This window comes from Lagopus muta, chromosome 2 (assembly GCF_023343835.1).
Source record: "Lagopus muta isolate bLagMut1 chromosome 2, bLagMut1 primary, whole genome shotgun sequence".
NCBI classification, from domain to species: Eukaryota; Metazoa; Chordata; class Aves; order Galliformes; family Phasianidae; genus Lagopus; species Lagopus muta.
In genome coordinates, this window is record NC_064434.1 from 105,332,401 (window position 1) to 105,360,370 (window position 27,970).

A 27,970-nucleotide genomic window follows, 5' to 3' on the forward strand; every position below is an offset into this window, starting at 1 on the left:
GAAAGCTGCGGGAGTATTTTAATTGAGCAGGAGGAGGAGGAGGAAGAAAGCAGAAGTCAGTGGCTGACACCTGCTACAAAGCAGAAGTTAACTCTGGGCCCACAACTACCCAAGACATTGGAATGGAGACGACTTAGCGAGGACCAACACAAAGAGCCGAAGGAATTTACTTTCCCACAAGAGAGCTTCTAAGGATGCTCTAAAAGGAGGGAAGCAATAAGATGCAGTGCTCGCACCCAGCTATACCGGGGGTGGCGAAGCACTGAACCCCCACTCCACCAACAGGGGAACAGAATGGGGGGCTTGAGGCAAAAGAAAGGCGGAAGCAAACATCTCCTGCTATACGTGAGCCCTCCCACTGCAGAGCTGCACCCTGAGGCAGGGTGGAGAGCTGGCAGAGCCCCCACAAACTCTGCCAGCCGCTCCCACCACGCGCTCAGCCTCTGGTCACCGCAAGCAGCACTGGGGCAGGCACACGGAGGCGGGCACCTGGGATGGCTGCAGCACGCTGAGCCACGCGCGGCAGTCTCCAGCCAACACACCTGGCTCAGGCTGGGTTGAACTGGGCAGCTCAGGCTGATCCTGAAGCCTGAGAGGTCAACTGCTCTGCACCGCTGCCCGGCTCAGCCGCCCCGCAGAGGTGAGCTGCGGAGGGGCTCGGTTCTCTCTATGCTTACAGAGAGCCCGGAGCAGCTCCCTTCAGCCCTCCTTCTAGCAGAGCCACAGGAAGCGCCTGCCTGCCCTGCAAGGCTCCCAGGAAGAGCAAAAACCAGGCAGCAACTGGAAATGAAGCAACCCCTGCCTGGACCGGCAGGGCAGACAGGTTCCCTTCACACACACACACACACTGCGTGTGTGGGAGGAGGAGAAGCAGGAGGAGATGGCAGTGGTGAGATAGAAGGTACAACATAAAAACAGATCTATCCTGCAGGGATGTGGATGGAGTGGAGGACAGGCACGGCTCACCATGTTCATTCCTTATTATACATGAGAACCGAGTGCATTTCTGTGACCCCTGGGGGAAAGGGATGGGACATAGCTTCTTGGGCCAGCTTCTGAGCCCGTCAGAGAGCCTCCTGGTTTGAGGTGAGAAACTCTTCTGCTCTCTTGTGGGCCTCCAGGGCTTTTATAGTGTAGACGTCCTGAGGAAGCTCAGATTTCCGGCGCAGCAAAACCTTCTCCTTCTTAATGTCTTTCAGCATCTACAGACAAACCAAAGAAGTCAGGTATCTGCAGCACGCCCATTCAATGTGTACAGCCTAAACCTTCCCTTCCTCTGATACCAACTGCTTTGCTGGCTGACACAGTGATGTGCTACAGAAGAAGCCACAGACCACAAGGACGCAGAGAAGCCCCACTTGCACAGGCTGATCTCTAACAACCAGGAATTAGAGTAGGGGGCATTTACCCTCAGGACGTTTTGAACGAGCTGCTCTGCCTGCTGAACCCTGCACTAACTGGTCGTGCCCTGAGCAGTCTCTGGAAGGCCCCTCGTCACTTACACACCTGCACAGCCTCCGTCTCCACTGTTTTCTTCAGTAGCTGAATATCCTCTGCAGTCGGGGTCTCTGTTTCCATGCAGCAGACCAGAGGCAATGATGGAGGTGCATAATACATGGGATACTGCAGATAACACAGAACACCAGGGAATGAGCACATCACCCAACACCAAATTTCCTCCCCTCAGCATCCTAACAGCGTGGCACACTTCTTCCAGTCACCCTTTCTGGCACTCTCAAAGTCACAGCATGTGCACGGTCAGGAGAGGAGCATTTTCTCTCATCCATTTTTGCCTGTGGCACCCAAACGAGCCACAGCAAACTGCACGTGTAGCCACAGCCAAGAGAGGAGTCCACTAATACACACACCCTGACCAGCAGAATCCAGAGTCAATACTGCTGAAGTCCAGACTGGTAAAACACAGCCTGAAAGGGACAGAGCAGCACTGTGTGCACAAGACTGAGACCAGGTGCTACAGCCTGCCCTCATGAGCTCAGGAAGCAAGCCTAGCTCCCCCAGCACATTCTTGTTCTGTCTGTCCCAGATCCTGCTGTTACACACCTGAGGGTTCAGCCGGGCCAGCTCCTCTATTTTCTGCCACATTTCTTCTCGTTCCTTCATCCTGAACCTCCCCCTGCAGACAGAGAGAGCACAAGTGTGAAATCCCGGGGGCAGCACAGCTTTCACCAACAGGAAGACAAGAATAGGGATAGCAGAAGAGCACAGGTAAGGGAAGAACTGCTCAGCCCTTCAGAGATCCCAGTTTTCAATCCAGAGGTGAGACGAGGCAAGAAGAATAGATGTGCTGCAGCCAGCCCAGGGAGGGAGGCAGGCAGGCAGGTGTGCTCCTCGCTCAGCCCAGAGCACAGTGGGGCAGCAGCAGCAGGTGGCACAGGAACCTTCTCCTCGCCTCTGTGATGCATGAGCACAGTTGAGAGCCTGGGTTCTGGGGTAAACAGCTCTTCAGCTTGGCACAGACTTTGCTGCAGTCCTCATGTGACCGTTCAAACTTGGCTGCTTGTAAATCCCAGCGCAGTGAACTTTCCCCCACAGAGGTGACTTTCCACCACCCCTTGCTAGTATTCCCTTTTACATTTTAAACCTCTGCACTAAAATCTCTGCTTCATTTCTGCTTTTCAACTTCTCTGGCTCTTATCCTGGCTACCAGTCTATCAGGAGTCCTGCTTGTCCACATCAAGGAAGTCCTTACTCTGTAATTGCCTCCAACTGTACACCATAACGTGGTCTTTGCCACATTTGCTTTTTCTCAGTTCATAGTACAAGGCCTCTGGGGGCCCCCATGGAAAACATTTTATATGCCTGCTCCTTTTCCTGGCTACAAAGAAGCAGCCTTGTCTTCTTTAGCTTTTCAAACTTGTCAGTCTCCCTGGACAAGGCAGAGATCCTGTAGAAATCATCAGGTATCGTGCAGTTAAAGATTGATCCTGCATTACAGCAATCCAGTCAGCACTCTCTCAGCAGCCTCAGGAACACTACTTTACTCCTAAAACAATAAACTTCATAACATTAAGATTTTATTTTAGAAAACAAGCGCAATTACTACTTCATTTAAGTCTCACATTTGCAAAGAGAACAGCAGTTGATTGCAACCTCACATCCCTGTGCACCAGCAGGCCCTGGTCTGCAGTGACCTCTGCCAGTGAGACAGCAGAAATGAGCTGTGGAGGCAGCTGCTGGGACTGCTGTTCATTGGACCAGGCTGAAAGAAGAGCAAGCAAGGGGCAAGGCAGGAATGGCCCTGCAGCCTCCAAGACACTCTTTTGTGACAAAACTGTCTCCTTCCACAGGGGAGATACAACTAAACAATGTTGCTTCCTCTAAGAGAAACAAGTTATTCCTGATATGACTTATTTTCTATTACAGTTCAGAATGTGCAGCCGAAGTGCTAAGGGTACATGCATTTGCTTGTATATGGCTGAAGTTTTAAAGACACAGAGGGAGAAGAGGGCATTTCCACAATGGCCTTCAGCAAAGAACTGAGGCATACTTCTCAGGTAACTCATCTTCCCAAGCACATGCTTGATTTTCTGAGGCTTGCCCCTGAAGTGACCCTAAGAAACAGGTAAGAGTCATGTTGACCAGATCAGTGAAGGACACCTGGTGCTCCAGGTCCACTCCAGGCTGCCTGATGAAGGGGAGCCTGTTAACGAGGCTTTCTTACTTCAGCTGCAAAGGCACTGTGCTCACAGGTCTCATCTTAGGTCTCATCTTGACAGAGGATTTCAACTGCCTGTGTGTCTGATGGGAAAGCAACACAGGGGGCTGCAAGTCATCCAGAAGTGCACTGAGCATAACTTCCTGGTCTGAGTACTGAACACAACAACCAGAGGTGAAACGTTACAAGACTTGGTGCTCATCAGTGCAGAGCAGGCCATTAAAGAGCTCAATAACTGAGGCAGCCTGGGCTGTAGCAGGCGTGCCCTGGTCGAGGTTGTGATCTCGAGGAATATGGGCCTGATGAAGAGCAGAGTCAGAACCTTGAACTTCAGGAGAACACAGCAGTTCCAGCTGTTTAAGGAATTGTTAATTAGGAGCCCTTGGAAAACTGCCCTTAGAAACATATGAATGGAACAGAGGAGGCAACTCCTTAAGGACACCTTTCTGACAGCGCAAGAGCTCTCCATCCCCCTAGTAGGAGAAATACAGAGAGAGCAGGAAACTAGCAAGGCTGAGCAAGAACCTGCTGGTCACACTGAGGGATAAGAAGGAGAAGTACAGGCAGCAGAAACAGCGATGGGTGGCCAGGGCAAAATATAGGGATGCTGTCTGAACATGGAGAGTTGGGATCAGGAAGGCCAAGATGCAGATGGAACTAGGCAAGGGAAGTGAAAAATAACAAGGGGTTCTACAGGTTAGAAGAGACAAACCATGGAGAGTGAACCTGATAAATGAGAATGGTTCTGTCCCTTCGTCATTTGGACTGGCAACAATGGACACAGAAGACTGATGTACTGTCATAGTCTTCACTGCTAGTCAGGCTTCTCATATCTCCCACATCCCCAGACCTCTAAGTGGAAGTTGGGGGAGCAAAATCCCTCCCACTGTAACCAAAGAATAAGTCCAGATGAAGACCATGGCGGCTGGAAAAAGGAAAACTCGCTCCTATTTTTAAGAAAGGAAGATCAAGAGAACTACAGGCCAGTGAGCCTCACCTCATGTCCATGCCTGAGAAGATTATGGAACAGATTCTCCTGGAAGAGATGTTACAGCATGTGAGAGATGAGGAGGTGATTCACACCAGCACAGCTTCACCAAGGGTACATCATGCCTCACCAATCTGGTGGCTTTCTGTGATGAAGCGATGGCAGCAGTGGACAAAGAAAAGGCAACTGATGTCATCCACCTGTATTTCTACAAGGCCTGTGACACGGTCCCACACCATGTTCTTGTCTCTAAGCTGGAGAGATATGGATTTGAAGGCTGACTAGTTGGTGGATAAAGAATTGGTTGAATGGTCACAGCCAGAGGGCTGAGGTCAACAGATAAACACCCAGATAGAAGCTGGTGATTAGTGGTGTGCCCCAGGGGTCCATCTTGTGACCAGTGTTCTTCAGCATCCTTATTTCTGACAAACAGTGGGACTGAGGGCACACTCAGCAAGTGTGCTGCTGACATTAAGCTGAGTGGTGCAAAATGGATGCCACCCAAAGGAACCTGGGCAAACTTGAGAAGTGGATGCGTGAACATAATGAGGCTTAACAAGATGTTGCACTTGTGTCAGGGCAATCCCAGATATGTGTACAGACTGGGAAAAGATCTCCTTGAGAGCAGCACACTGGAGAAGGACATGGGGGTACTGGTGGATAAAAAGTGGAAAATGAGCCAGCAGTGTGCATTTGCAGCCTGGAAGAACAACAGCATCCTGGGCTGCATCAAAAGAGAGGTGGCAGAAAGGCAAGAAGGAAAGGATTGTTCTCCTTTGCTCTCTCCTTGTCAGGCCCTACCTGCAGTACTGTGTCCAGACCTGGGGCCCTAAGCACAGAAAAGATGTGGAGCTGTTGGAGAGGGTTATGAAGATGCTCAGAGGGCTGCAGCACCTCTCCTGTGAAGAAAGGCTGAGGGAGCTGGGCTTGTTCAGTCTGAAGAAGAGAAAGCTGTGGAGAGACCTCATTGTGACCTTCCAGTACTTGAAGGGAGCTTATAAGCAGGAGGGGGACTGACTGTGTCCACGGTCTGACAGTGATCAGACAAGGAGGGATAGCTTTTAACTAGAAGAGGGGAGATTTAGATTAGACATTAGGGAGAGAAATTTCACTCAGAGGGTGATGAGGCACTGGAACAGGTTGCCCAGAAAAGTTGTGCCCACCCCTGCAGGTATGTACCCCCAAGGCCCTGGGCTGCCTGATCTGGTGGGTGGCAACCCAGCCCACCCAGGGGGATTGGGACTGGATGGTCTTTAAGTTCCTTCCAGCCCAAGCAATTCTATGATTTTATGGTTTGCGGATCTTTCGCAGAATAATCCTCCATAAGCTGCACACTGGTACTGCTCACTGTCACCTGCAACAGCAGAGAGCAGGTATAAGCTGGAGGAGATAGAAAAAGCCTGATGGAAACGGCAGATAGACCTCAACATAAATATGCTTTGACTGTGACTTAAAATGTATGGAGGGATCCAGGAACGGGCTTCACAAATGCCCTAGAACAGGGAAAATACCAAAGAATCACAGAATCTCCTAAGTTGGAAGGGATCCATGAGGATCACTGAATGCAACTCCACACAGGACCAGCCAAAATCCAAACCCTTATGTCAGATAGCATTGTGCATTCCTTTAACTCCAGCAGCTCGGAGCTGTGACCACTGCCCTGCAGAGCCTGTTCCAGGCCTGACCACCCCCTGGTGCACAACCTTTGCTGCCAATCCACTGCTGTGGTAGCAACTGGCACTTACAGTTCTTCAACTCCTAGCAACCTTCACGTCAGAAGGGTCCTCTGGAAGACTAGGCAAGGCAGATAGATGTTTAATATCTCCTCTGTCTCCACAGAAGCTATACCAATAGGCCACTGGTACCCTTTTGGGTTCCCAAAGTCCCCCTTCCTGAGGCAGTCTGCACTAAGCATGCACAGAGTCTTTGGGCAAGTCACAATGGGGTGCAAGTGCTGCTTGTTCCCAGTTAGGCCCAATATGACTTCGTGTACTGTAGGGATCCATCTGTCGTTCCAGAGACACAGGTGACTTCTGTCCCTTCATAACTGGGCAGCAAAAAAGTTATTAACGCCGTCAACTTAGAAACTGCAAACTACTCATTTCTCCATATGTTACCCACCCCCAAACTCCACATCTCACCTTTGCTATTTATTGCTCTTCTGCAAGACAAAGCCAGCAGAAATCTGACTTGGGAAAGAAGAAGTTTCTTTCTATCTTAATGAACTGACTGGACTCACCAATCACTCTGAACACAAGGCAGCAGAAAGAGCAGAGTGTTTTCTCTTTGCATCACGGCACAGATACTTGCTGAGCTAAGATTTTTATCCCCACCATTTGCTCTTCGAAGTTCCAGATATTATTCCATCTTTATTACTGGAAAACTGAAAGCATCCTGTGGTGCAAAAGATTCATTACGCTCTCCACAGCAAAATTATTCAGAAAACACTTTCTAAAGCAGCAGGATTCTACAAGCATTACCAAGACATATAAGAACTGCTAAATATTTTCAAGGCAGACCATAAGCTTCTCTGTAAAGCTAAGCAGACTTTTCACACTGCAGTTTACTTCCTCATGACCCAGAAAACTCTGTCACTCTTTTCCAAGCTAACTGCTTCAGCAGAAGTGCAAGGATTACCTGATCACATGTTTACTAACTCTTCTCACCCCCACATACAGTTACTGCTGAGCAGCCCTCTACTTTCTGATGAAATGATTTGCACCAGCTTTTCATTCCCCCTCTGTCTACTGGGATCTACCAGCTGTTAGCATATTCAAAGAGACTCCACAATGAGCTCAAGCCACTGGGCAAGAAGCTCTTACTCACTTCTGCTTCTCTGCCTTGTATTGCTGTGTGCAGTCATCAAAAAGCTTTTGGTTCATCTCCATGAACAGCTTTAGTGCATTGTAGATCAGTCCATGGATCGTCCTGCAAAGAAAACAGGAAAGGAGAACAAGTCATGGTGGTGTCCTCCAGAATCTCAGCCCTGAGTTAGCCCCAGCAGCAGAGAGACAAGAGCAAACGGTCACAGCAACTCATGCATCACAGCATTGGTACAGATCCTCACACAGCCCCTCCTCTTAGAGTGGAAAAACCCCTTTAAACAGATGGCATCTGAGACCATCACACAGAGAAAGAGATGGAGTGAAAAGAGAGAAGACCATTGGGATAGCCCTGCTCTGACTGCTCTTTGCAAGTGCAAAAACAATCGCACTCAATTCCTAAAGTCACAAACTGGAGAGAAAGGACTCTAAGGACCTTCTCAGAGGTGTTCAGAAGAGGGATTTCCCTAATCTAGCTCTACTGCCTTCCACAATTAACCTCAAGATGCACAACATGACTTTTTTGGGCTGCCCACTCATGAGTTTTGCTACTAAGCTGCCCAAAACACAGACATCCAGCAGTCCTGGAAACAGAAAAGAGCAGAGGGAAAAAAACCTGCCTTTGTGTCAGTAATCTACATATAGGTTACAATGTGCCTGAGCAGGCTCAGTGACAAAGACCCTCCCCAAGGAATAAAAACAAGTATTCAAGCTGACTGTGAGATATCTGAGCTGTAGGAAATGATGAGACTGTAGATGTGAGCCTTGGTGCATCTCCAGCTCTACAGATGGAATAAGGAAGAGAGCTATAGCCCTGCTGGATTTATGCAGTCTGACTGACAAAACAGGGAGGAAACGAGCTATGGGAAGGAAGAGGAGAAACTGAGGCACTCAGCCTGTGCTGAGACAAAGCCATCAATGCTAAAATAGAGAGAAAAGAGGAAAACACCTTTAGGACCTCCTCTGCCATACCAACACAACAGAGACAAGTAAGAAAAGTAGAAAGAGCAGAATCAGGAATGTTGACTGCAAAAGGAGGAAAGAGAACTGGCAGAGCATTTCAGACAGGAACATGAAGTCCTTTTCTGAACTCTGATCAGGTGCAGTGACACTGAGTGGGAGAGCAGCTATACACATGTCTGTATGTGTGTGTGTGTGTGTGCCTGTCTGCATATGCATGTGTCTGTCTTCTGGTAAATGTATGCACAGAGTGTGATGCTTTGGTGCCTGCATGTGTAGACTGACAGACACCAAATGGAAAAGAGAGCAGGACAGCTCAGCATGGAGATGTTCACACATTCAGACCAGCCCTGCCTGATGGCTCAAGTCAGTGCTTCCTGCTACAACTAAGAGAAACAGCAGGCCAGTAAGGAGCAATTCTACTTCACAACCCCGTCTTTACTACCACAGCATTCACTTAAGTCCTGGTCTTGTCCAATCTCCTCAGAATTAATTACTTTGATATTTCCATACTCTGGAATAGGAGAAGATGACTTTTTCCCCCCCATCTCCCTGTATTTTATTTATTTGTTTATTTACAAGAAAGCTTCAGGATCTCAGCTGTGGACTAAGCACTTTCAGCTAATGCATTAAAAAGGAGTTCTGCAGTTTGATTTAAATGGGTAAGAAATCAGTTAGTAAGAAGCAGCTGGAAGGCAGGCTAGAAGGAAGTTTAGGGGAGAACTGCAACACAGACAAGTATTGAGGGTGCAGACACAGGAGGCAATCTGACATCTGCCCAGCTGTTTCTGCTTTCTCTATTCTTTCTGTACTCAAGGGCAGCCAGGTACGTGCATCAGACGAGGTATCCCATCACAAGTGGGTGATCATCAGTTAACAAGCAGTCAAGAATCCGCTGGAAAACCTACAGCACACCTCCAAGAGAGCTAGGGAGACGCAGGTATCAAACTCTGGGTGGACTCGACAGCCACGGTGCCGACCCCTGCAAGATGTCTGAGACCTTACAGGCCACCGTGGTCTGCTGTGGCACCTTCCCATGCCAACACTAACAACACCCCCTCTGTCTCAGCACCTGGTGTCACCCAGTGCCATGCACCATTGCACTGTAGCAGCATGCCCCAAGATCGCTAGTAGGTCAAGCAATCCTGCATGCACAGCAAGTGCCAGGGCATGCGGAAAGACCTACTTGTTCCAGTGACTCTTGGAGTTCTTGTAGAGCGCTGGAAACATGATCGGGAGAATTTTGGCTGCGTTATCGCTGATCAGGCTCATGATATATTCGTTGTTCCAATAGTACAGCGCTCGCTCTGCCACCTGCAGTGGGAGAGAAACCCATTCTTGGAGAGGCTCCTTCCAGTAACACCTGTGGTGCACGTGGAAACTGTGCAGTGCTGAGACCAGAGCTTACCACCGCCCAGCTGAGGAGCAAACACTTCCCCGCAGCACAGGCAGCACTGCTGACCTTTGCCAACATCTGCATGGCCATTTTTTTTTCCCTTTGCCTAGAGTTCCTTCTCTTATGGCATTTAACCAGACACTTCTCACTTCCCTGGGGGGAAAACGTTGCATTCTTAAGCAGGCAAGTCCAACATTAACTCCAATGCTCTCTACACAACACTTGAGCACGGTAACATCATCCTCTTCACGTCATGGCACAGACTAACTCCAGGACTCCTTCATTTCCTCAGATTGTAAAGCTCCACAGCTACCATCCCTCCCTGGCCTTCTCTCTAACACAGTCTCCCCAGGCATTTGAGCATGCTTCAAATACCAGGATCACAATCCATCGTCCTGATTTAGCATGGGTGAAAATATGGAAAGACTCGGGGCACCAACTCTGCTCCAACACGTCAAACAAATCTGGCAAGTTTCAAGAGAGATTCAACCACACTTCTTCATATTTAGCTACAAATTTCAGCAACACAGTAACCAAGCTGATGTGTGAATTTCTGCACTTAGCACTGGCTTGAGGATGAGCTAAACACCTGGGAAAAGAAGCATCTAAGTCTGTTCTACATTTTGTCTGACAGAACTCACTATATCCTCTTAATATATCATTTCACACGAGTAAATGAAGTGAAACTCATCTTGTGCTCACTTACCTAGCCTTGGTTTCCACCTATTACATCCTGTTAAGCCTCTGACTGCTGATTAGTGCACAATCCACTTGAAGAAAACTCTCCCACACCAAGGTGTTCAGACTTACAAAGAAGACGATTCTCACTTTTGCTCTCTGACAAGTTGCAGTCACTGAAACTGTTTACTCTTCCTGTTTGGAACACCTTTGAGGTTTATTCCCCTAGACTGTGAAGTGTTCACAAGTTGTCCATGTTTTTCAGTCCTGTTTTGCAAAGAGCTGGTAGCAGAAGAGGACTGGTATGAAGTACAGGACGCCTCTTCTCCAGACTTTCCCTTCTTCCATTCAAGTTCCTTTTCCTACTGTGCTGTACTGTTCCAGTTTCCTACTGTAGCTACTTCCAGGTGTAAAGGTCTCATTAGCCCCTTGGTTCCCATCAACCAAACAAGCAGTTCACGTCCAATTAATTTTGATCAAGCTCCCCAAGTCCTTTCCATAGTCACTCCCTTCTGGGAAATTTTTACACACAACCTAGCTTGATCCCATTTTTGGCTTCTGAACACAACTTTGTTCCTCACTGTATTAAAAGACACCGGCTGCAGTCTGCCTCACTGTGCAGTCACACCCACCCCGGGGATGGGCTACATCACCATTTCATCCCACTCCCACATCTGGGCAAGCCACCTTTCATGGAACAAGGAAGAAGCACACTACCACTTTCAGTATACCTATCATCAATGCTGGAATAATACAAAGAACCTTGTCTGAAGCCACTCGTGTTCCACAAGCCTCTTTTATCAGCCTCAACCTAGTACTGCAGCCAGCTTGGACCTACTGTGAGAGGGTGACACTGGATGGATCTCCTCTATACTGCATCTGCCAGCTAAAACAGGAGGTAGCAGAGTACCTCTGCTCCAGCTGCTGCACAGCACAGCGCAGCAGGAGGGGATCCACTGATCAGCTTAGTTACCCCTCTGGATGAGACTGCTCTGTGGCTGGGCAAGGACTCTCACTGCCTCCCACCACATGGAACCCCAGTACTCTCTCTGGTGGCACCACCACGTGCCACTGGTCCACAAAGACAAGCTCAAGAGCTGTGGCATAACCCTCACGTGCCAAGTGGGTTACAAGTCAGACCCCTACCCACTCCCTGAGCTGGGACCCACCTGGAAGTGTGGGCTGGAGACGCACTTGGCCAACTGCCTGAACAAGGGCTCCATAACTTTCACAAATTCAGATGGCTCAATCACATCCAGGATCTCTTCCAGCTCATTTAAAAACATCACCTCCTTGGGACTGTGTGTTTTCGGCCAGAACTTCAGCAAGCCCACAATCACCTGAGTAGGAAGGGTACAGACACAGTGTTAGAGACTGAAAGTTAACACAGAGGGTGAAAAAGGATTTTAAAAGTCTGGTCACAACAGCAAAGGAGAGGAAGTAACAGAAATAATGACACTCTCAGAGTGAGGGTGAGTTACCAGGGAAGAAGGAAGAGAAAAGCACAAACTCTGCCAAGTTGCATACAAGACAGCAGTGCTGCCCAGGATGCTAACATTTGGTACTACCAGCACAAAGCTTAGAACTACTTCTTCCTCCAGCTCACTTTAACAAGGAAGGATCAACTCAGAGTGGGCAGGGGATGCCAGATGGCACAGAGCAACAATGAAAGATCTACCAGTAAAATCAGAAATGCTATGGGGAAGGTGATGAAGGAATTGTTATTTATTATACCACAGAGCTTGAACACTAGAAAGTACCCAACAAATAATGCAATGGCCACATTCAGGGCGAGCAAAAGGAAATACCATTACATACAAAGGTAGCTGGATTACAGAGCTCATTCTTGAGGACTTTTGTCTAGAGTCCAGACTGTTCCAGAAAGGAGCAGATAAGTTTATGGAGGCTAAACCTAATGATGATGAAATATGACAATATAGATGCAACTTCTGTCTGAGAAAACTATTGCTTACAAGATAGTGGAGGAATACACTAGGGGAATATAGAGCTATATCCCACCTCATTTATTAATATCACTTCCTTGCCTAACCACCTACTTCTACGTACTGTCAAAGACAGAATCCATGATCTTGCAGACCTTCACTCAGCTGGAGCCATCAGTATGGGGTTTACAGGAATGCTAACTGTGCACTAACTCTACAGACAACAGAAACAGCCATTTCCTGGTAAGAGCTACTATTCTAAACTCTGTACTTCAGCAATCTGATCCTGAAGCAAACGCATGAGGGAAATTTCACCCCAGCATAAGGACAGCAGTAGGCAAAGCAACAGCAAGATGAAGAATGTCTGAGCCACCAACTCAAAGCTCAAGTAGCAGCTTGGTATCCTCAGCATTTGTCGTCAGTCAGGTCTGCTATTCAGGCAAGAGTCAGCTCCAGTGACTCAGAATTTCTCCTACAGCTAAGGTGGTGCAAGGTGTGCTGAGTCTGTGTTCACTATTACTTAGCACACCTGAAGTCTTGCTCACCTGGCAATCATTCAGGCTGCTGTAATGTAGGAGCTACCACGCTCAGCCTTACTGAGCACGGTTTGGGTGGCACACGTTAAGTGACTGCAGACCTAGTAAGACCTGGGCTCCTTTCAGCATTGATGGCAACATCTTCTACTGCAGTCAGGGCCTCACTGGGGCACAACCCCAGACTTCAATAACCCCAGTAACACCAGGAGGCTATTTAAAACATTCACAAGGAGGATGTTTCAACAAGTCTATATGGTAAGGACCCTATGCAATGGCCCACTGACAACAAACCAGAGCTGTGTCTCTAATCCACGGATCACCAGCTAAGCAAGCAGTGATGAGCTTTATTATTTGAATAAGCTTCAGAATGAATCTTGGAAGTATTAACAGACTTTCCCATTTCTCTCTTATCCCTCACCCTACAGTGAGTGCTTTGACAGGAGGCTGCTAGGCTGGATTTAAGCTACAGGAAGTATTCTGCATGATCAGGAAGCTACTTCACACAATTTGTTTCAGAGCAGGCTTTTAGGAACACAGAAAACTGAGGTCCTACATTTAAAAAGGAAGAAAAGAAAAAAGCAAGGATCTGTTTCAGCATTCCAGCATCAGAGCTGCAGAGCCAGAAAGCTGACCAGCTTCCATTGAGCACCAAAAACACACACATTTCAGCCAAAGAACAGAACGACCTCAGCTAGTGTTACTCATTAAAATGCTCACACTTTCTGGTGCTCCCTGCTACAATGACACAAGCACATGGCCATCTGCTGTTTTGAGGTTGTGAAGCTCAGCTCTGTAGAAGACATTTCCTGGCCTGCAGTAGGTGGAGAAACATTTGCCTCTTGCCAACCCCCTGCCAAACCAGCATACAGTCTGGCTAACACTGCATGCCTGCATAGTCAGTAACTGGAATACGTGAGGGACCCACTGCTCACACATTTTAGAACTTGCTGTCTCAACAGCACTACATCCTGAAGGCATATGTCTCTGCACTGTGACTTAACGCTGTGGAGTTAGCATACTGATGCTAGAGCAGGAAGAATACTTTCATCAAGAAACAGGGGCTTGCCTAAGAAGTCTTCTGGGTTCCAGGTTTATAACCTCATTCTGACAGTTTTCCAGCCAACTCTGGCAGACTGAACTCTTCCTATTTCAAAGTCTTTGCGAGTTCACACTGGTTCCACCAGGTGTCAGAAAGCTATTTGTTTTGTCTCTGCAGAATCTATCACTGGCTCTGCCCTGAAAGGATGCGTGGTATAGATCTGAAGCACAAAGGCAAACTTCAGCCATGTTCCTGAAGCTTTCAGAAAGGCCTGCACATGAGCAGCACCGTCCATTTTGCCCATAAGGTGCCAAGCAAGTTCGGTAAATAATCTACATCCCCCCGGACTCTGCAGCCTCTTTTCACACTTTCTGAGCCCTAAGGAAGCTGTGAAGCTTTGGGGCCTTGACTGTCATGCAGAGGTTAAGAAAGGTTACTCACCGGCTCTGTCAAGCTGCTGTCTTTCTCCAAGAACTGTACAACACAGTATGCCAACTGCAGGAGAACACATGGCAAAGTTAGAGCTTCCTCAAGTCTACTGGAGATACAAGCAACACCACCACCCACAACTGGAAGTAACGTTAGGCCCTCCACAGCGTGTGTGACAAGCAGACAGCTGCAGCTCCAAATGAATCCAGTTGTAATCATATAACGACTTATGTTGGAGGGGACCTCAAAGATCATTTAATTCCAACCCTCATGCTGTGGGCAGGTTTGTCAACCACTAAATTAGGCTGCCCAGGATCCCATCCAACCCAACCTTGAATGTCTCCACCCATAACCTCTCTGGACAACCTGTTCCAGTGCCCCATCATCCTCTGAGTAAAAAACTTCTTCTTATCTAACCTAAGCCTTGCCTCTTTTAGGTTAAAGACATCCCCCCTTGTCCTAACGCTATCAGACTGTATTAAGTCAGTCCCAATTCTGATGGCAAGTGGGCCCTAAGACTAGATAGGGCCTGAGCTTAGTGACTGCATGCAACCTTAGAGAATAACATGACTCACATAGAGCAGCCCACAGCTAATGCACTCTAATGCAAGCACAGCCACACACATGACAAGGAGCAAACCACTAAAAACAAGGTTGGCCAACAGACATCACAGTTCAGCATCCATTTTTCGCTTCCAAGCTCCCGATCTCCATGCTTCTCTTCTCTTATGACTTCTAAATGGCAAGAAATTAATCTCTATGCCAGTCTAGCAGTCCAGCACTCCAAACCATTTGCATATCTCAGCAATGACTAACAGCTGACACACCACATACAGAGGCTGATGAATGGAGCTTTGAATTTTACCCCTCGTTTCAGTAATGCACCAATATTTCACAATCTTCCATCACAGAGAGGCAAAGCAGGTCAGAGCATTAAGTCAGCAGGAAGTGGAGGATACCTTCCTATCAGCCAGTGCCAAAAAAGCACACTCATAATGCACACAGCCCCAGACACTGCAAGGCTGGGACAAATCACCACAGTAAAGAGCCAGTGAAAAGCCCCAAACATCTCACAGCAAGAAGGTCATGTAATAGAGTAATGCAGCCTGATGAATAGCTACAAGCAAACCTGCATAAGCACTACTGCAAGAACTGCATTCTGCCCTGAAGACTTGAAGCACTTCTCACCTGTGGGTGGTAGACGCTGAGAGATTTCACTTTGTGCAGTGGTAACAAGACCCTGATGAGGAACATTTTGTGCTCTTCCTTCAGAGGCAGAGCAAACCCATTGATTATGCTGAAAAGAAACAAGAATCTCATTAATTTCTTCATCCAGCAGAAACACAGTATGTCTCACCACAGAAGAATAAGTGAGATGCCTTAGCTTTCATTAATAACTGGAGAGAACACCTACCACTGGAAGTACAGCTGCTGGGGCCCCACCTTGCAAAACATATCCAGTGAAAGCATGCTTCCTTATCAGGCATGGCAGGGAAAAGCCTCTAAAGGAGCCAAGGCTCCACAGCTTTCTGTGCCAGAATAAGCCCAGGAACCTTCAGACACAATTTAACAGAACCTCTGGGGAAGTCCAGCACAGAGGTAGCCCAGACATCAAGGCTCAGCTTCAACAGAACAGAATAACAGCATCATAAGAGAGGGCTGCTTCTGCTGAAGGGCAGTGAAAGCCATGGAGGAGGCTGCCCACTGCTACAGTTTCTCAAGGCTGTGAGAAGCTCTTTTGCCTCAGCAGGCAGTAAGTGTGGCTGGACTCAAACTCAAAAGAAGAGCAGACGGATGTGGGGAAAAACTATCACTGCATTTGTCAGCAGGATGGAAAGCACTGTGTGCTTCACCAGAGATTCTCTGAAGATAGCACCTGCAACACCAGCTGGCAGAGGGCACTACTAGCTCACACAGCACACTGAGCTAGGACATGTCATGCACTGTGAATCCTCTGGGACTTACAAGACCATCTTTACCTTCCTAGGATCTCCAGCAGTTCTGCAATCCCATTGTGATGCTCTGTTTCATAGATGAACCTGAAGAGAGAAGAATGTCATTGCCAAACACTGGATCCAGTCTAATAAAGAAAAGGAAGGAAAAACAGTGGAGAAGGGTACACTTCTAGAGAACAGAACTTGGAGAAAACAGTTCAAGATATGAAAGATGGAAGCAAATAGTCTATTCACTGCTCCCTGATCAACACAACTTCAGAGAAGCTAACATTCACCAATCCCAACGTTTGCTATGTATGCTGAAGACAGCACTACCAAACGTCTGCTGCTCTTAGGCACAGGCCAGTGCTGTCCATACCAAAACAGAATGATATAACCAAGTTACTTGGCTAATTCAAACCTGGATTAGGGACAGTCCAATGCTCAGAATCGCTCTCACTGTGTTGTACCAAACATTCATCAAGCCAGTGGCACTAGGAAACACCTCACCTGTAAAATATATTGTTGATCTGCCGTCTCACATACGCTCGCAGACCCAGGAACTTCCCATAGATCCTGTGCAGAATAGTCTTTAGGAAGTCACGTTCTCTGGGGTCTTCACTGTCAAAGAGATCCAGCAGCTGCGGGGACAGAAATTCAGTGTCTGCACACACGACTGCCTGGATGAGGCTATGAGCAATACTAGGCACTGCTCCTACTCAGCAAAAGCAGCTCCTCCAGCCAAGAGATGCCTTCAGCACCTTGAGCACAGTGGTCACCTCCCTAGCCACAAGTTGGTACCATCAGCATTCATCTTCTAAAGCACAGCAATGGCCTGGACACTCTCCAAAGCAGTGTGTTCCCATGCTCCTCCTGCAAGGCCCCCACTGCCCCTCTCCCACCAATGATAACAAATTCCAGAGACTACAGCTTGCATGCCCTCTCACCCGGCTCTGATAGCTCTAGCTGCTCTTCCAAGAAAAGACATAAGAAGAAAAAAAACCTTAATTATCTAATATCTCCTGATTAAACTGGACTATTTGCATAAAACTTTGGCCAAAGTCTGCTGCATGTCCTTCACAAAGGTGCTGCACAGTGGCAGGGGCAATGATTACTTACAGACAGTACAAACTTCTGGTCAATGTATTTCTTCGCTATATTTGGTTGAAAATCAGGGGACTCCAAGAACCTGAGGAAGAACTCGTACACCAGCTGCAGGAGGAAAAAGAGATCACTTAGAAATCCTCCTCATTTTCTCATCACTGTTTACTTCACGTTTTACATGTTTTCCATCTCCTTAGGGGCTTGAAAGAAGTCTGGAAAGCCGAAGTGGGGGCACAGAAAACACAGGAATACACATTTCCTCACCCACTGACACCGATTCAGCTGCCCTCACTATAATGGGCTATGGAGCAGTGGCACATAACTGCCCAAGTCTGCATGAGATCTCATCATTTCAGGTCCTGCCAAAGACAAAAGCTACCTACTCAGATCAAGACACTAAGCCTGGGAAAATCTCCTAGCTTCAGTCCCCACCTTTACAGAGAACAGAAACCTCCAGAAGACAGAGGCTTAGGTTTATTAGCATCATAGAATAGAATGGTTTGGGTTGGAAGGGACTTGTAAGATCATCTACTTCCAACTCCCTGCTATAGGCAAGGACACCTCCCACTAGACCAGGCTGCTCACAGCCCTATCCAGTCTGGCACTGAATGCCTCTGAGCAACCTGTTCCAGGGTCTCACCAACCTCACAGTAAAAAATTTCTTCCCAGTATCTAGCCTAAATCTACCCCCTTCCAGTTTAAAGACACCTCCCCTTGTCCTGTTGCTACATGCCCCCACAGAAAGTCCTTTCCCAGCACGCCTGTAGGCACTCTTTGGGTACTAGAAGGCCACTGTAAGGTCCCTCCAGAGCCTTCTCTTCTTGGAAGCCCTTGAGACATACTGAGGAAGAACAAAAGAGCAGACATGAAATGGACCCCAGGAAAATACTGTGTCCTCTTGATCCCTGAGAACTGGCTTCAAATTTGGATTGACTCCACTAAACCACGTGAGATTCATGCTGTGTCACAATCCCACAAGAACAGCAACTTGTTTTCAGAAGGCTGCTAGTGTTGAAACCTCCAGTGCTACTGCTGCCCTAGACTAGCAAGATTACCCAAAGGCAGAACTTGTCAAGAGAGAGTACCTCTGAGGGACGACCAGGCCAAACTAGAGCATTGTATCCCCAGGTTCCAACTTTGGAGTTGAAGGAGCTGTGGGGCCACCCAACCACAGGTGAAACTGAGCTGCCAAGAACAGCAGCACAAAAAAACCCGAGGTCATGATGAAAACTCAGCAGTGGACCTCTTGCCACAGGCCTGCGCTGCCTGCTGCTGACTTAGTTCTAAGAAATAAATGCTTCCTATCATTTGCAGCACACTGGTGCTGAGGAAATACCACTCCTGTCAACACTCACATCCCTACGTCAACCAGAGCAGTGAGAAGTGATTAACCACTGCTGCAGAACTGCACTTTATGTCCTCTGTATTTTTGCCTCATCCTGCAGCGACTAGCTCTTGCTCTGCCTTTGTCAGATTGACTGCATGTCTCCCGGCAAGTGTCTGAGGAGACTCTTATAAACTTACCTCCTGACTTACACTTCTGAGCTCTATTAATCATGTTTGTTCTTGCCTTCATAACACTTTTCACCTAATTTGTCTTAAACTATTTCTCGGGACACAGCTTACTGAAGAAATCCTCAGCCCCTTTTCTTCTTCTGCCACTCCTGTTCCCCATTTTTTTCTGGTCACATTTGCTCCCAGTTATTGCAACTGTGTTACATAAATATAAAAGAGATGTGTTAGCAGGTGCTAGCATAGGTTTTGCTTTGGCAACAAGCACTCCTACTCTTCCACATGCCTCCGAGAGACCATGGCAAGGAGGAGTGCCAAAACAGACAAGGGTGCTGTCTCCAATGCTGCTGAAGCCTAGAGGATGAGAGCTCTTGAGCCATCAGGATTGGAATTATCATTGCGGGGAAACGCTTCTTACAGAGACAATATGGCACAATTCCCTTTACTCCCAGCAAAGTGTTCCAGCCTACCTCAGTGCCACATGAGAATACAGCCACCTGCAGGTGAACACTACACAGAGCCATCAGCTTGTTTCCAGAACGCCCCTATCGCCTGCATTGCCTACATGCTGCTTCTCACCCATGGCCTGGCCCTTTCCTATCCTAGCACACAGCAACCCTCACTTACTGGGGCAGGCATCCAGATGACACAGACCCTCAGCTTCCCAGATCTATACCTTCCTTCTCCTCACCTGTAGGTGTGGCCAGGCAGCCTCTAATGTAGGCTCATCTTCCTCAGGGTCAAACTCCGCTCCTGTGGGATTGGATGACGGCGGAAGTGTCCGGAAGAGGTTCACTGAAAACTGAGGTCAGCAAAAAGGACAATGAACGACATCACTTCTCTTACGATGGGCCTCCTGCAGCAAATCCCTCACTGCACAGCAACACATTTACCATAGCAAAAAGCTTTCCTCCTAGAGGCCGCAGGGTTACAGATTACAAATAAACTTCACAAGTGAAGTTTGTGCCAGGGAAAAAAACTTCCACCTCTCTTTACAAAGGATGGGAAAGACTGAGGTCACACTCCTCTCTGACAAATCTGTTTTTCCTTCTCTTCCCTCCCTCCCAAAAGCACACGCATCTGAACAGTCCCCATTTATTTGGCAAACAAGTGCATGCTGGCCCCATGCCCTACCATAATAACAGCTTCAGGATAGATGGCCTCAGTGACGACATCACGGTTGTGTGTGATGTATTCTACCATTTCATTGAGACCTGCTCGCTTCACCTCCTTGAATTTCAGGTCACTGAGGGGGTCAGAGATGAAGTCAAAAAGCACACAGCATTGCCGCAGCTTCTGGATGAAAAGCTCTTCTCGCTCATGTGGAGGAGCATCTAGAAGAGAAAATAGGGATTGTCAGACCTCCGAGGTAGGCAAAGCATCTATCTGGTTCGCCTAGGAATCAGCATGGTTCACCCCCAAGCATGCATTCCCTTCTTTAGTCACAGCCCCCCTTGAGCTGGTGTGGTAGGAGGGAGAGTAACCCCTAATATGGAGACTGGGACAATGGAGGTAAAGAACAACTGGCGATTTCAAACACTGTGCAGATGTCTGATCTACTAAGCATCAATCCCTCCCCATTACAAGCTACTGTGGAGAAGAAACTCACTTTATGAGCTTCCTTCATAGACTAACTGAACTATCAGACAGCCACCTTTCCTAAAAGGCCTGTTTCTGTGAGCAGTGTCAGCAACAGGCCTGGTTGAGTGACTGTTGACAACACTTTCTCCATGTCTCTACTTAAGGCACCTTTAATTGCACCATTATGGATACTAACTGCTAATGCTGGATAATTGCCCCAACGTAGACAAGTTCAACAGCACTATCATAACTTGCAATGGAAACTTGAGGAGGAGAAGGTGGCCTGGTATTCTCCCAGGAACAGGTGACTGCAGGAGCCAAGAGCAGTTTGTACTAAGTTCTCAACACTTTACCACCCTCCCACACAAACTGCTGAAGAATCTAAAGCAACCTCAAATAAATGTAAGCACTAGGGCTTCAACTGCTTCAAATGGGAAAGCAAATAATCAAGTTCATATAGAATATTCTCTTTTTCTTTTAGGCTATTCATCAACTCGCAACCTGCTGCCACATCAAGCACCTTTCCCAGAGTCATCCCTACAGCACTGCTGGCAGGAGACTACCAGGGTCACCCTGGAAAGAACCCTCATGCTCTTCCGCCTGGAGAAAGCACAGCTTGTGAGGAAGGTCGCTCCTGCCCCACAGTTTCTGTACCTTTAAGGGCTGGAAGCTTTTGCAGTTCCCTGTTTTTGCTCAGATTGAAGCGAGAAGAGCTGTGTCGACGCTCTTTCTTCACAATCTGGGGTCCCCCTGAGTACTTGATCTTATTTAGCTGGGTTGGTGGGGGAGCGCTGTTACTGGGGCGTTTATTCGAAGTTGTTTGTTGTTGCTGCTGCTGAGGCTGCTGCTGCGGCTGCTGGGCCTGTGATGGAAAAGAAAGTCAAACAAAACTCACAAGCTTTTACCTACAAGGCTCACAGGCAATAAGACATGGTCAGCATCTTCTTGGACTGAAGAAACTGGGCACATTTGCACCATTGCACTTGCATTTCAGTACACCTCATCCACTTCTGCGAGGCTGTGTGTCAGCTGGCTGCACGGGCAGCGCTATCTGCAAAGCGTACATCAGTTCTGCTCATGCCTGTGAGGTACTATGAAGGCATCAGAGCTTTCCAGCACGTGTGGTGCTACAGATATGGAAAGCAAGGCCAGGTCTTGCAACAAGTTATAAGAGCTTACTGATACAAACTCTTGTGTAGACACGTCCTCTCAACTTGGTGCCTCTTAAAAAGAACTTAGAGACGCTTTCCTTATTTTTAGCAGGTAACTGGAAACTCAAGTCAGCGCTTTCTCAGCTCAGCTCTGTTCTGGCTGAAGTTCTGCTGGTTTGAGTCCCACTCCAGCCTTAGTGGTTATTATCTGACTTGGGAACATCACACTGATGCAACTCATTGAAAACTCATGGAAGAGGGAAACACCTCAAGAAAGAAGTCAGCCTACTCCAGACTTGCTGGGAGAGCACAATGTTCCCATTTCTCCCCAGAATGCCAACAACTATTTTGGGGGAAAGCACCAGCAGTGCAGAGGCTTATCTGAGCTCTCCTCCAAACAAGATACGGTCAGTACTTCCCTGTGAGGATTGGCTTACCTGCAGCTTACCCAAGACAGGAGCAGTCCTTGCCCTGAACTGAGTCCTCACATTTTCCAAGGAGGTGCAGCACAGCATCACTGTGCAAGAAGAGCACCTGCATCGTGGGGAACCTGGATCACCCTCCTTCCACAGGGAAGAAGGGCAGAATATGAATGCTGAGCCACATCAGGAGAAAGGTGGTACAGAGAGAGACAAAAGGTGCATCAATAACCTTACAGGTAACCCTCAGGGAAGAAGAACCTATGGGTCCTGCTAGAAGACGTGTGAGGCTGGCAGAGCATGTCTGTACATTCCCCACCCACTCAGCAATGCCACATGTTCCCACCATGGTATGTGTACTGCAGGCCAACAGTCTACAGCCATGTCCCCTTCACTAGGGAGACTGGAAAAAGTCACTGCCACTGGCTTCTAGTCTTCCATATCAGGCACGGAGAGAGACAAAACACAGCTTCAACTGTTCTTTAGAAAATGGATATATGCACGTATCACATAAAATTTCCTAGAGAAAACCCAGTGACGGGGAAGGCCGGATACATTCTTATGCTGCAGCACTCAAAGGGTTTTAGCATTGATTACTTCTACATTGACGTTGTGGCATCGGTCTGAATTCTTGTTTTCAGGCGGCTCTTCCTGCATCAGGCCCACCATCCTTCTGCCTTCAACATCCCCCTACTTTGGTAACATAAATCAGGAGAGGAGAGGCTTGTTACAAGCTTCTTTAACACAGTTTTATCCTTGGGAACATACCAGACTGCTAAAACAAAGCTTTTCCCTTAACACCAGGTATCAACCTCACAGTTTCCCTGACATCAGCATCAGCTGACCAACACAAGCACATCAAACCAGGCTTCAGCCCCACTCCTGACACCACCACAGCCGCTTGGAGAGATGCTGTTTGTGAGCCATGTGTGCTGGAGCGAGCAGGGAACAGCACAAAGCAGTTTGCCCAAGCACGGTGCAGCAGCCCCACCTTTCCCGCTGCAGTGGAGCGGGCTGCTCTGCCAGCAGGAGGGGCCAGCCCCAATCACAAGCACATCTGAGCTCCCTGGCTCCCCAGCTGCCTGGCATTTCCTCCCTCTTAGTTCCCACCACCTCTCCTCCCTGCTAAGAGCTTGCCAGTACAAGTCAATGAGCCTCAGGCCCCGGGCCCGCTCTGTGCCATTTCTATTCACTCCGGGCTCCAGGAGATGCTCTTCTCCCAGCCACTCTGAGCGCAGCGTCAGCCTCTGTTCTGTTCTCCTTCCCATCCATGACCTCACCTCTGCAGGCACTCCCACTGCAGCTGGGTGTATCGCCACTCGGAAAGCCCTTCTGCCTCACTGGTCCCTTGAGCATCCCCCGCTTGCTAAGCTCCCAGCCCAGATCTGCTCTCAGCTCCTCCTCCTCAGATGACTCTTCCCTTCCCATCCCTCAAGTCAGTACCTGTTCTTTGTCTGTTGTTACACGGCTTCCCCTATTAAAATCAACCTCCCTGTCTCAGAAGTAACACCAACACACTGTAACGCTTATGTCTGAATAATGAACTCCAGGTACTGCAGTAACAAGCCCCATGGAGATATCTGCAAAACACGTAATACAGCAGCTCAGTGAAAAGGAGCACCCTCTCCCAGAGCTGTGCATCTCATCAGCGAGGCTCCAAGCTGTCCTTGAGGCTGCAAAGCAACCCCTCTTTACTGCTGCTGCTAATCCCTGCTCTCACTTCCAGGTCATTAACTCTCTTCACCACCCAGCTGCCTCTCCCAGGCTTTGTGGCCAAGAGTAACTCTTTATCATCCTCTCATCCACTCTGACATGTGCTCTTCTATTTCTTTTTTCTCCTTAAATAGCTACACAGAAATTCTCTCCGTTCATACCTTCGTCATGTTCCACAGGGAACGATCTAAAAAAATCTTTTATTTCCCACTCTCTGCTCTCACATTTTCTTCCACTGCTCCAAACTCTTCTGGAGCAAATTGGGGACTGGCCAAGCTATGCTGCCTCATCACCTCAGCCACTTTCACCAACAGAGCACTGCACTACCCCCTGTAGGTAGTTCAAACACCACCTCTGGTGGGGAGCTACCCACTTCTGAATGCACCTGCCCCTCCACCTCAGCTCCACAAAAAACTCCTTTGCTGTGAAGAATAAAACACTACAGGCTTCCTTCCCTCTTCTCCCTCCACAAAGATCCTCACAGGAGGTCCCAGTCTGCCGCACTCGCTCCAGTCTGTCAAAGGAGAGCTGCTCTTCAAAGAGCTTTACTCATTCCACCAGCTGGACAACTTGTCTGCAGAACAAGTCACGACTTTCTGGTACCAGGATAAATGAGGACTGTAAGAGCTCCTCTGCTCCCTGCAGCACAGCACAAAGGAAGAAAAAGCATGCTGGAAGAACTGCCCAAATAATGTTCTCCTGCTGCAAGTCCATCAAACATTTGATCTACTGAGACACAAAGTTGACAGTTCTGTTCAGCACACCTTCAGAAAGGTAACCAAACAACCATAACACCACGAAAGAATTTACAAGTCAAGAGACTCCATCAACTCCTACCACACAATACTGCTCCAGGTGTTTCGTAAGGACAAAAGCCCCTCCTGCTTCCAACACAAGAAACAAGTCCAGCTCCTAGCGCACAGACCAAGTTCCTTACCCCCAGTATTAAAGCAGAAATACCTTTCTGTGCTTCCTGAAGAGCAGGAAAATTGCATTCAAACTGGTATACATTTCTTCTCATCAAGCAAAAAGCTCTCTTCCATTCTGCAGCAGAGCAGTCCCGAGACAGCAAAGCACCAAGAGAGAACAAACTTCACCGCAAACTCAACAGGGAAATGGAGATGAGACCTGTGGCAGCAGCACATTGGAGAGGTGTCTCCTTTCTGCTCTCTGTTCCTATGATCAAAGGAGACTCAGCCTTCCATCCTAAAGAAGGGCTGGATTTTGTCTGGGGTATGAGGAAGTGGCTGGGTATGTTTTATGGGAGGGAAGGTTACACGCATCTCTTGTAAGTTTCTCCCGTGGCCAGGAACAACCATACATTATGTGCCATTTCAGGTAATTTTCAGGTAGTTTTCAGGAAGAAAACTTGTAACTAACTCTCCCTCTCTGGCTGCAGCACTTGTTACCAGGAAACACAGCCACACACCATGGGTTTGGATGGGGACATCACAGTGCTCTGCTTTGGTGGCTCTCCATCACCTTTACATTGCAAGATTCAGGCTTCCTTCTTCTTCCTAGAGATGGGAACTCAACAAACAAAGAGTACCAAATAAATAAAAGGTGAGCCTGACCCCATGATGCCAAACTAGGCGTTCCCTCACTCGTTAAATCAGCAGACAGCCCTCAAGCAAGCCGTTTGTAGCTGTATACACAAAATAAAACAGGCAGAGGCCAAGACAGGGATGGGATATACAAAGAGGAATCTACAAAATTGCCACCAGCTCCAAGGCAAACAAACTCAGCTGGTTTTCTGCTGGCTACAAGGCAGGTTAGGCATGAGCACAGCTTGAACCTTGAACTGGATTGGCTGTAGTAGGGATAATTTTGGAGGCTGTGCAACACAGGTCCATGCTTTGAAGGAGACCCTAAAGTAACCTTATTTGGACGATGATGTTCCCATGAACCACGGAAGTCTTCCAGGTCTTCATTAGCCTGACATCTCCCCTACCCAATCCTCCAAATCATAAGTGCAAAACATTCCAAACAAGACATGAGTACACAGGCTTCTGTGGACGTAGAAGTGACACAGCTTGTTTGCCAAACTGCAGAATTACAAAGAAACAAAACAAAAACCATACCACCAGACATATGCATGCATCCTTTATTGGACACGCATACAATGCTCTTCCAAGCCAAGTCTCAGAACCCACAAGCACACTGTTTGGGTGCTGGACAGACCCAAGTCTGCCAGAAAAGCTCCAGCTGACCCAAATTTTTGTTAGTTCTTATACAGCTTTTCATGTTATCACATTCTGCTGAAGCCATCCTAATACATCCAGATTGGCAACATCAAAATTGAGAATGAGACTCTGCATAGTTAGGAATACAGATTGCGCCTTTTTGTGAGTAATGCTGAGCTCAGAAATGAAGCAGTTATACAAAGAAGAATCACTTCATCTCTAGCACTTTATCCCTATTCTTTGAGGTGTCCTAGCAATTATTTCGCAGCCTCACTCCCCCAGAAAATGCCTTTCAAGAACAAGCTCCTTTTCTCTGACTCCTCACTACTCTCCCACTCTGACACCAGGTGACAACAGAGTTGATTGTGCTTTGCTCTGACAGGAGCAATGCAACTGCTCCTGTCTGTCAGGCCTCCTCCTCCCTAGGAGCAATGGCTCCTCTCATTGACTCATAGAATATCCCCAGAGGGAAAGGATCCACAAGGATAATTGAATCCAAACTCCTAGCTCCACACAGGACCACTCAGCCCCAGTGTCAGAGCGGTGTCCCAGTGCACCCTGAGCTCCAGTATCAGGGCCGTGCCCACTGCCCTGGGCAGCCTGTGCCATGCCCACCGCCCTCAGGGGCACAGCCTTTCCCTCACCCCCACCTGCTCTCCCTGACGCAGCTCCACACCATTCTCTTGTACCCTGTCACTGTCCCCAAAGAGCAGAGCTTCACACTGCCCTCCACTCCCTACGAGGAGCTGCAGGCTGCCATGAGGCCTCCCTCAGCTCCTCTGCTCTGTGTTGAGTAAACCAAGGGCCTCAGCTGCTCCTTATTCATCTTGGCCTCTAGACCCTTCCCCACCTTCATATCCCTCCTTTGGAGGCTGATGTTTTATAGCTTACATTGTGGCTCCCACAGCTGCACGCAGCGCTCGAGGCGAGGCCACACAGCAGTCACCTCAGAGGCTGCCATGTCTCTCCCTGCAGCCAGCTTCACCACACTGCCCCCAGCTTTGTGCCAGGCCTTTCTGCAGGGCTGCACGACAGGAGGCTCGCCGTGACTCCTCCGTCGCTCCCCTCGGGCCGCAGCTCGAGGGGCACTAACTTGGTACGAACTTTCGCCTTTGCCGCTCTCTGCTCAGACCCCACGGATTCGGGAGGGATCCTCCCTTGCAGGAACGCGGGGACAGCGCCGTGCGAGGCGGAAGCCTTACCTCTTCCGAATTCTCAGCCCCGCCATCCTTCCCGCTGCCACCGCCGGGCTTTGTGGTGCTTTTGGCCGACTTCGGAGACTCCTGAAAGGCCCAAAAAGCGAAACGTTCGCCCTGCGCGCCCCGTCACCGCGGCCCCGCGCCGCCTTTGTACCTCCTCCCCTAGGAAGGGCACCCCGCGGCCCGTTCCGAGGCCTCTACCGGGGCAGCGTACCTCTCCTACCGAAGGCATCTCCACGGGATGGGGGGGGTGTCGAAGACGGGGTGGGGATGAGGGTGTGGGGGGGCACCGCCGCCCCCCGCGCGCGCCTCCGCCGCCCTCCTGCACCAGGCGCCCCGCCCGCCCCGCCGCGCGCGCCCCCGCCCCCTGCCGGCCGCAGCCCCGCGCGCGCCCCCGCCCAACGGCCGCGCCGAAGGAAGGCCGCGGCGAGGATGGAGGGAGACGGGGAGGGAGCGGCGAGGGGGCCGCACGCCCGAGGAACGTCCCCGCAGCTCGCCCTCCCGCCCGCCGCACCTTCTCCTTCTTCAGCTTGTAGGGCATGGTGAGCGCCGGGCCCCAGCCGCTCTGCTCCCGCTCCCGCCGCCGCCTGCGCCCGGGCCCGGCCGCAGCGCGCCGCTCCCATTGGGCCAGCCCAGCACGTCTGCCTAGCAACAGCCTGCGCTGCGCCGCGCCGACGCAGAGCGGCGGATTTTTGTGATTGGCGAAG

At 49.0% G+C, this 27,970-nt stretch overlaps 1 protein-coding gene across 4 annotated transcripts; it reads right to left on the reverse strand.

Annotated features, from left to right (window-relative positions):
- Positions 1-27,885, reverse strand: PPP2R5D (protein phosphatase 2 regulatory subunit B'delta). Of its 4 annotated transcripts, none has more exons than XM_048935497.1 (16): positions 27,778-27,885; positions 27,267-27,347; positions 21,253-21,460; positions 20,152-20,351; positions 19,709-19,819; positions 17,521-17,613; positions 16,912-17,042; positions 16,447-16,506; positions 15,656-15,764; positions 14,480-14,533; positions 11,690-11,860; positions 9,633-9,760; positions 7,491-7,592; positions 2,062-2,134; positions 1,507-1,623; positions 1-1,202 (listed from the first exon to the last, which is right to left on the reverse strand). In XM_048935497.1, the coding sequence occupies exons 1-16, from the start codon at positions 27,802-27,804 to the stop codon at positions 1,065-1,067; spliced, it is 1,803 nt and encodes a 600-aa protein (XP_048791454.1). In that variant the 5' UTR covers positions 27,805-27,885; the 3' UTR covers positions 1-1,064. The 4 variants fall into 4 exon arrangements, with proteins under 4 accessions (XP_048791454.1, XP_048791455.1, XP_048791456.1 ...); XM_048935498.1 differs by lacking the exon at positions 27,778-27,885 and adding an exon at positions 27,478-27,510; XM_048935499.1 differs by lacking the exons at positions 27,267-27,347; positions 27,778-27,885 and adding an exon at positions 22,187-26,669.
- Positions 27,886-27,970: the final 85 nt, after the last annotated feature.

Excerpts from the sequence above, each read along its gene's own strand:
- PPP2R5D (XM_048935497.1), bottom strand. The coding sequence starts at position 27,804 with ATGCCCTACAAGCTGAAGAAGGAGAAG. Across the intron at positions 19,820-20,151 it reads ATCCTGAAGCTGTTATTATG|TTTTCAGTGAACCTCTTCCG; the intron begins GTAGGGCATGGG and ends TGCTGACCTCAG. Across the intron at positions 1,203-1,506 it reads TGGAGACGGAGGCTGTGCAG|ATGCTGAAAGACATTAAGAA; the intron begins GTGTGTAAGTGA and ends GTTTGTCTGTAG.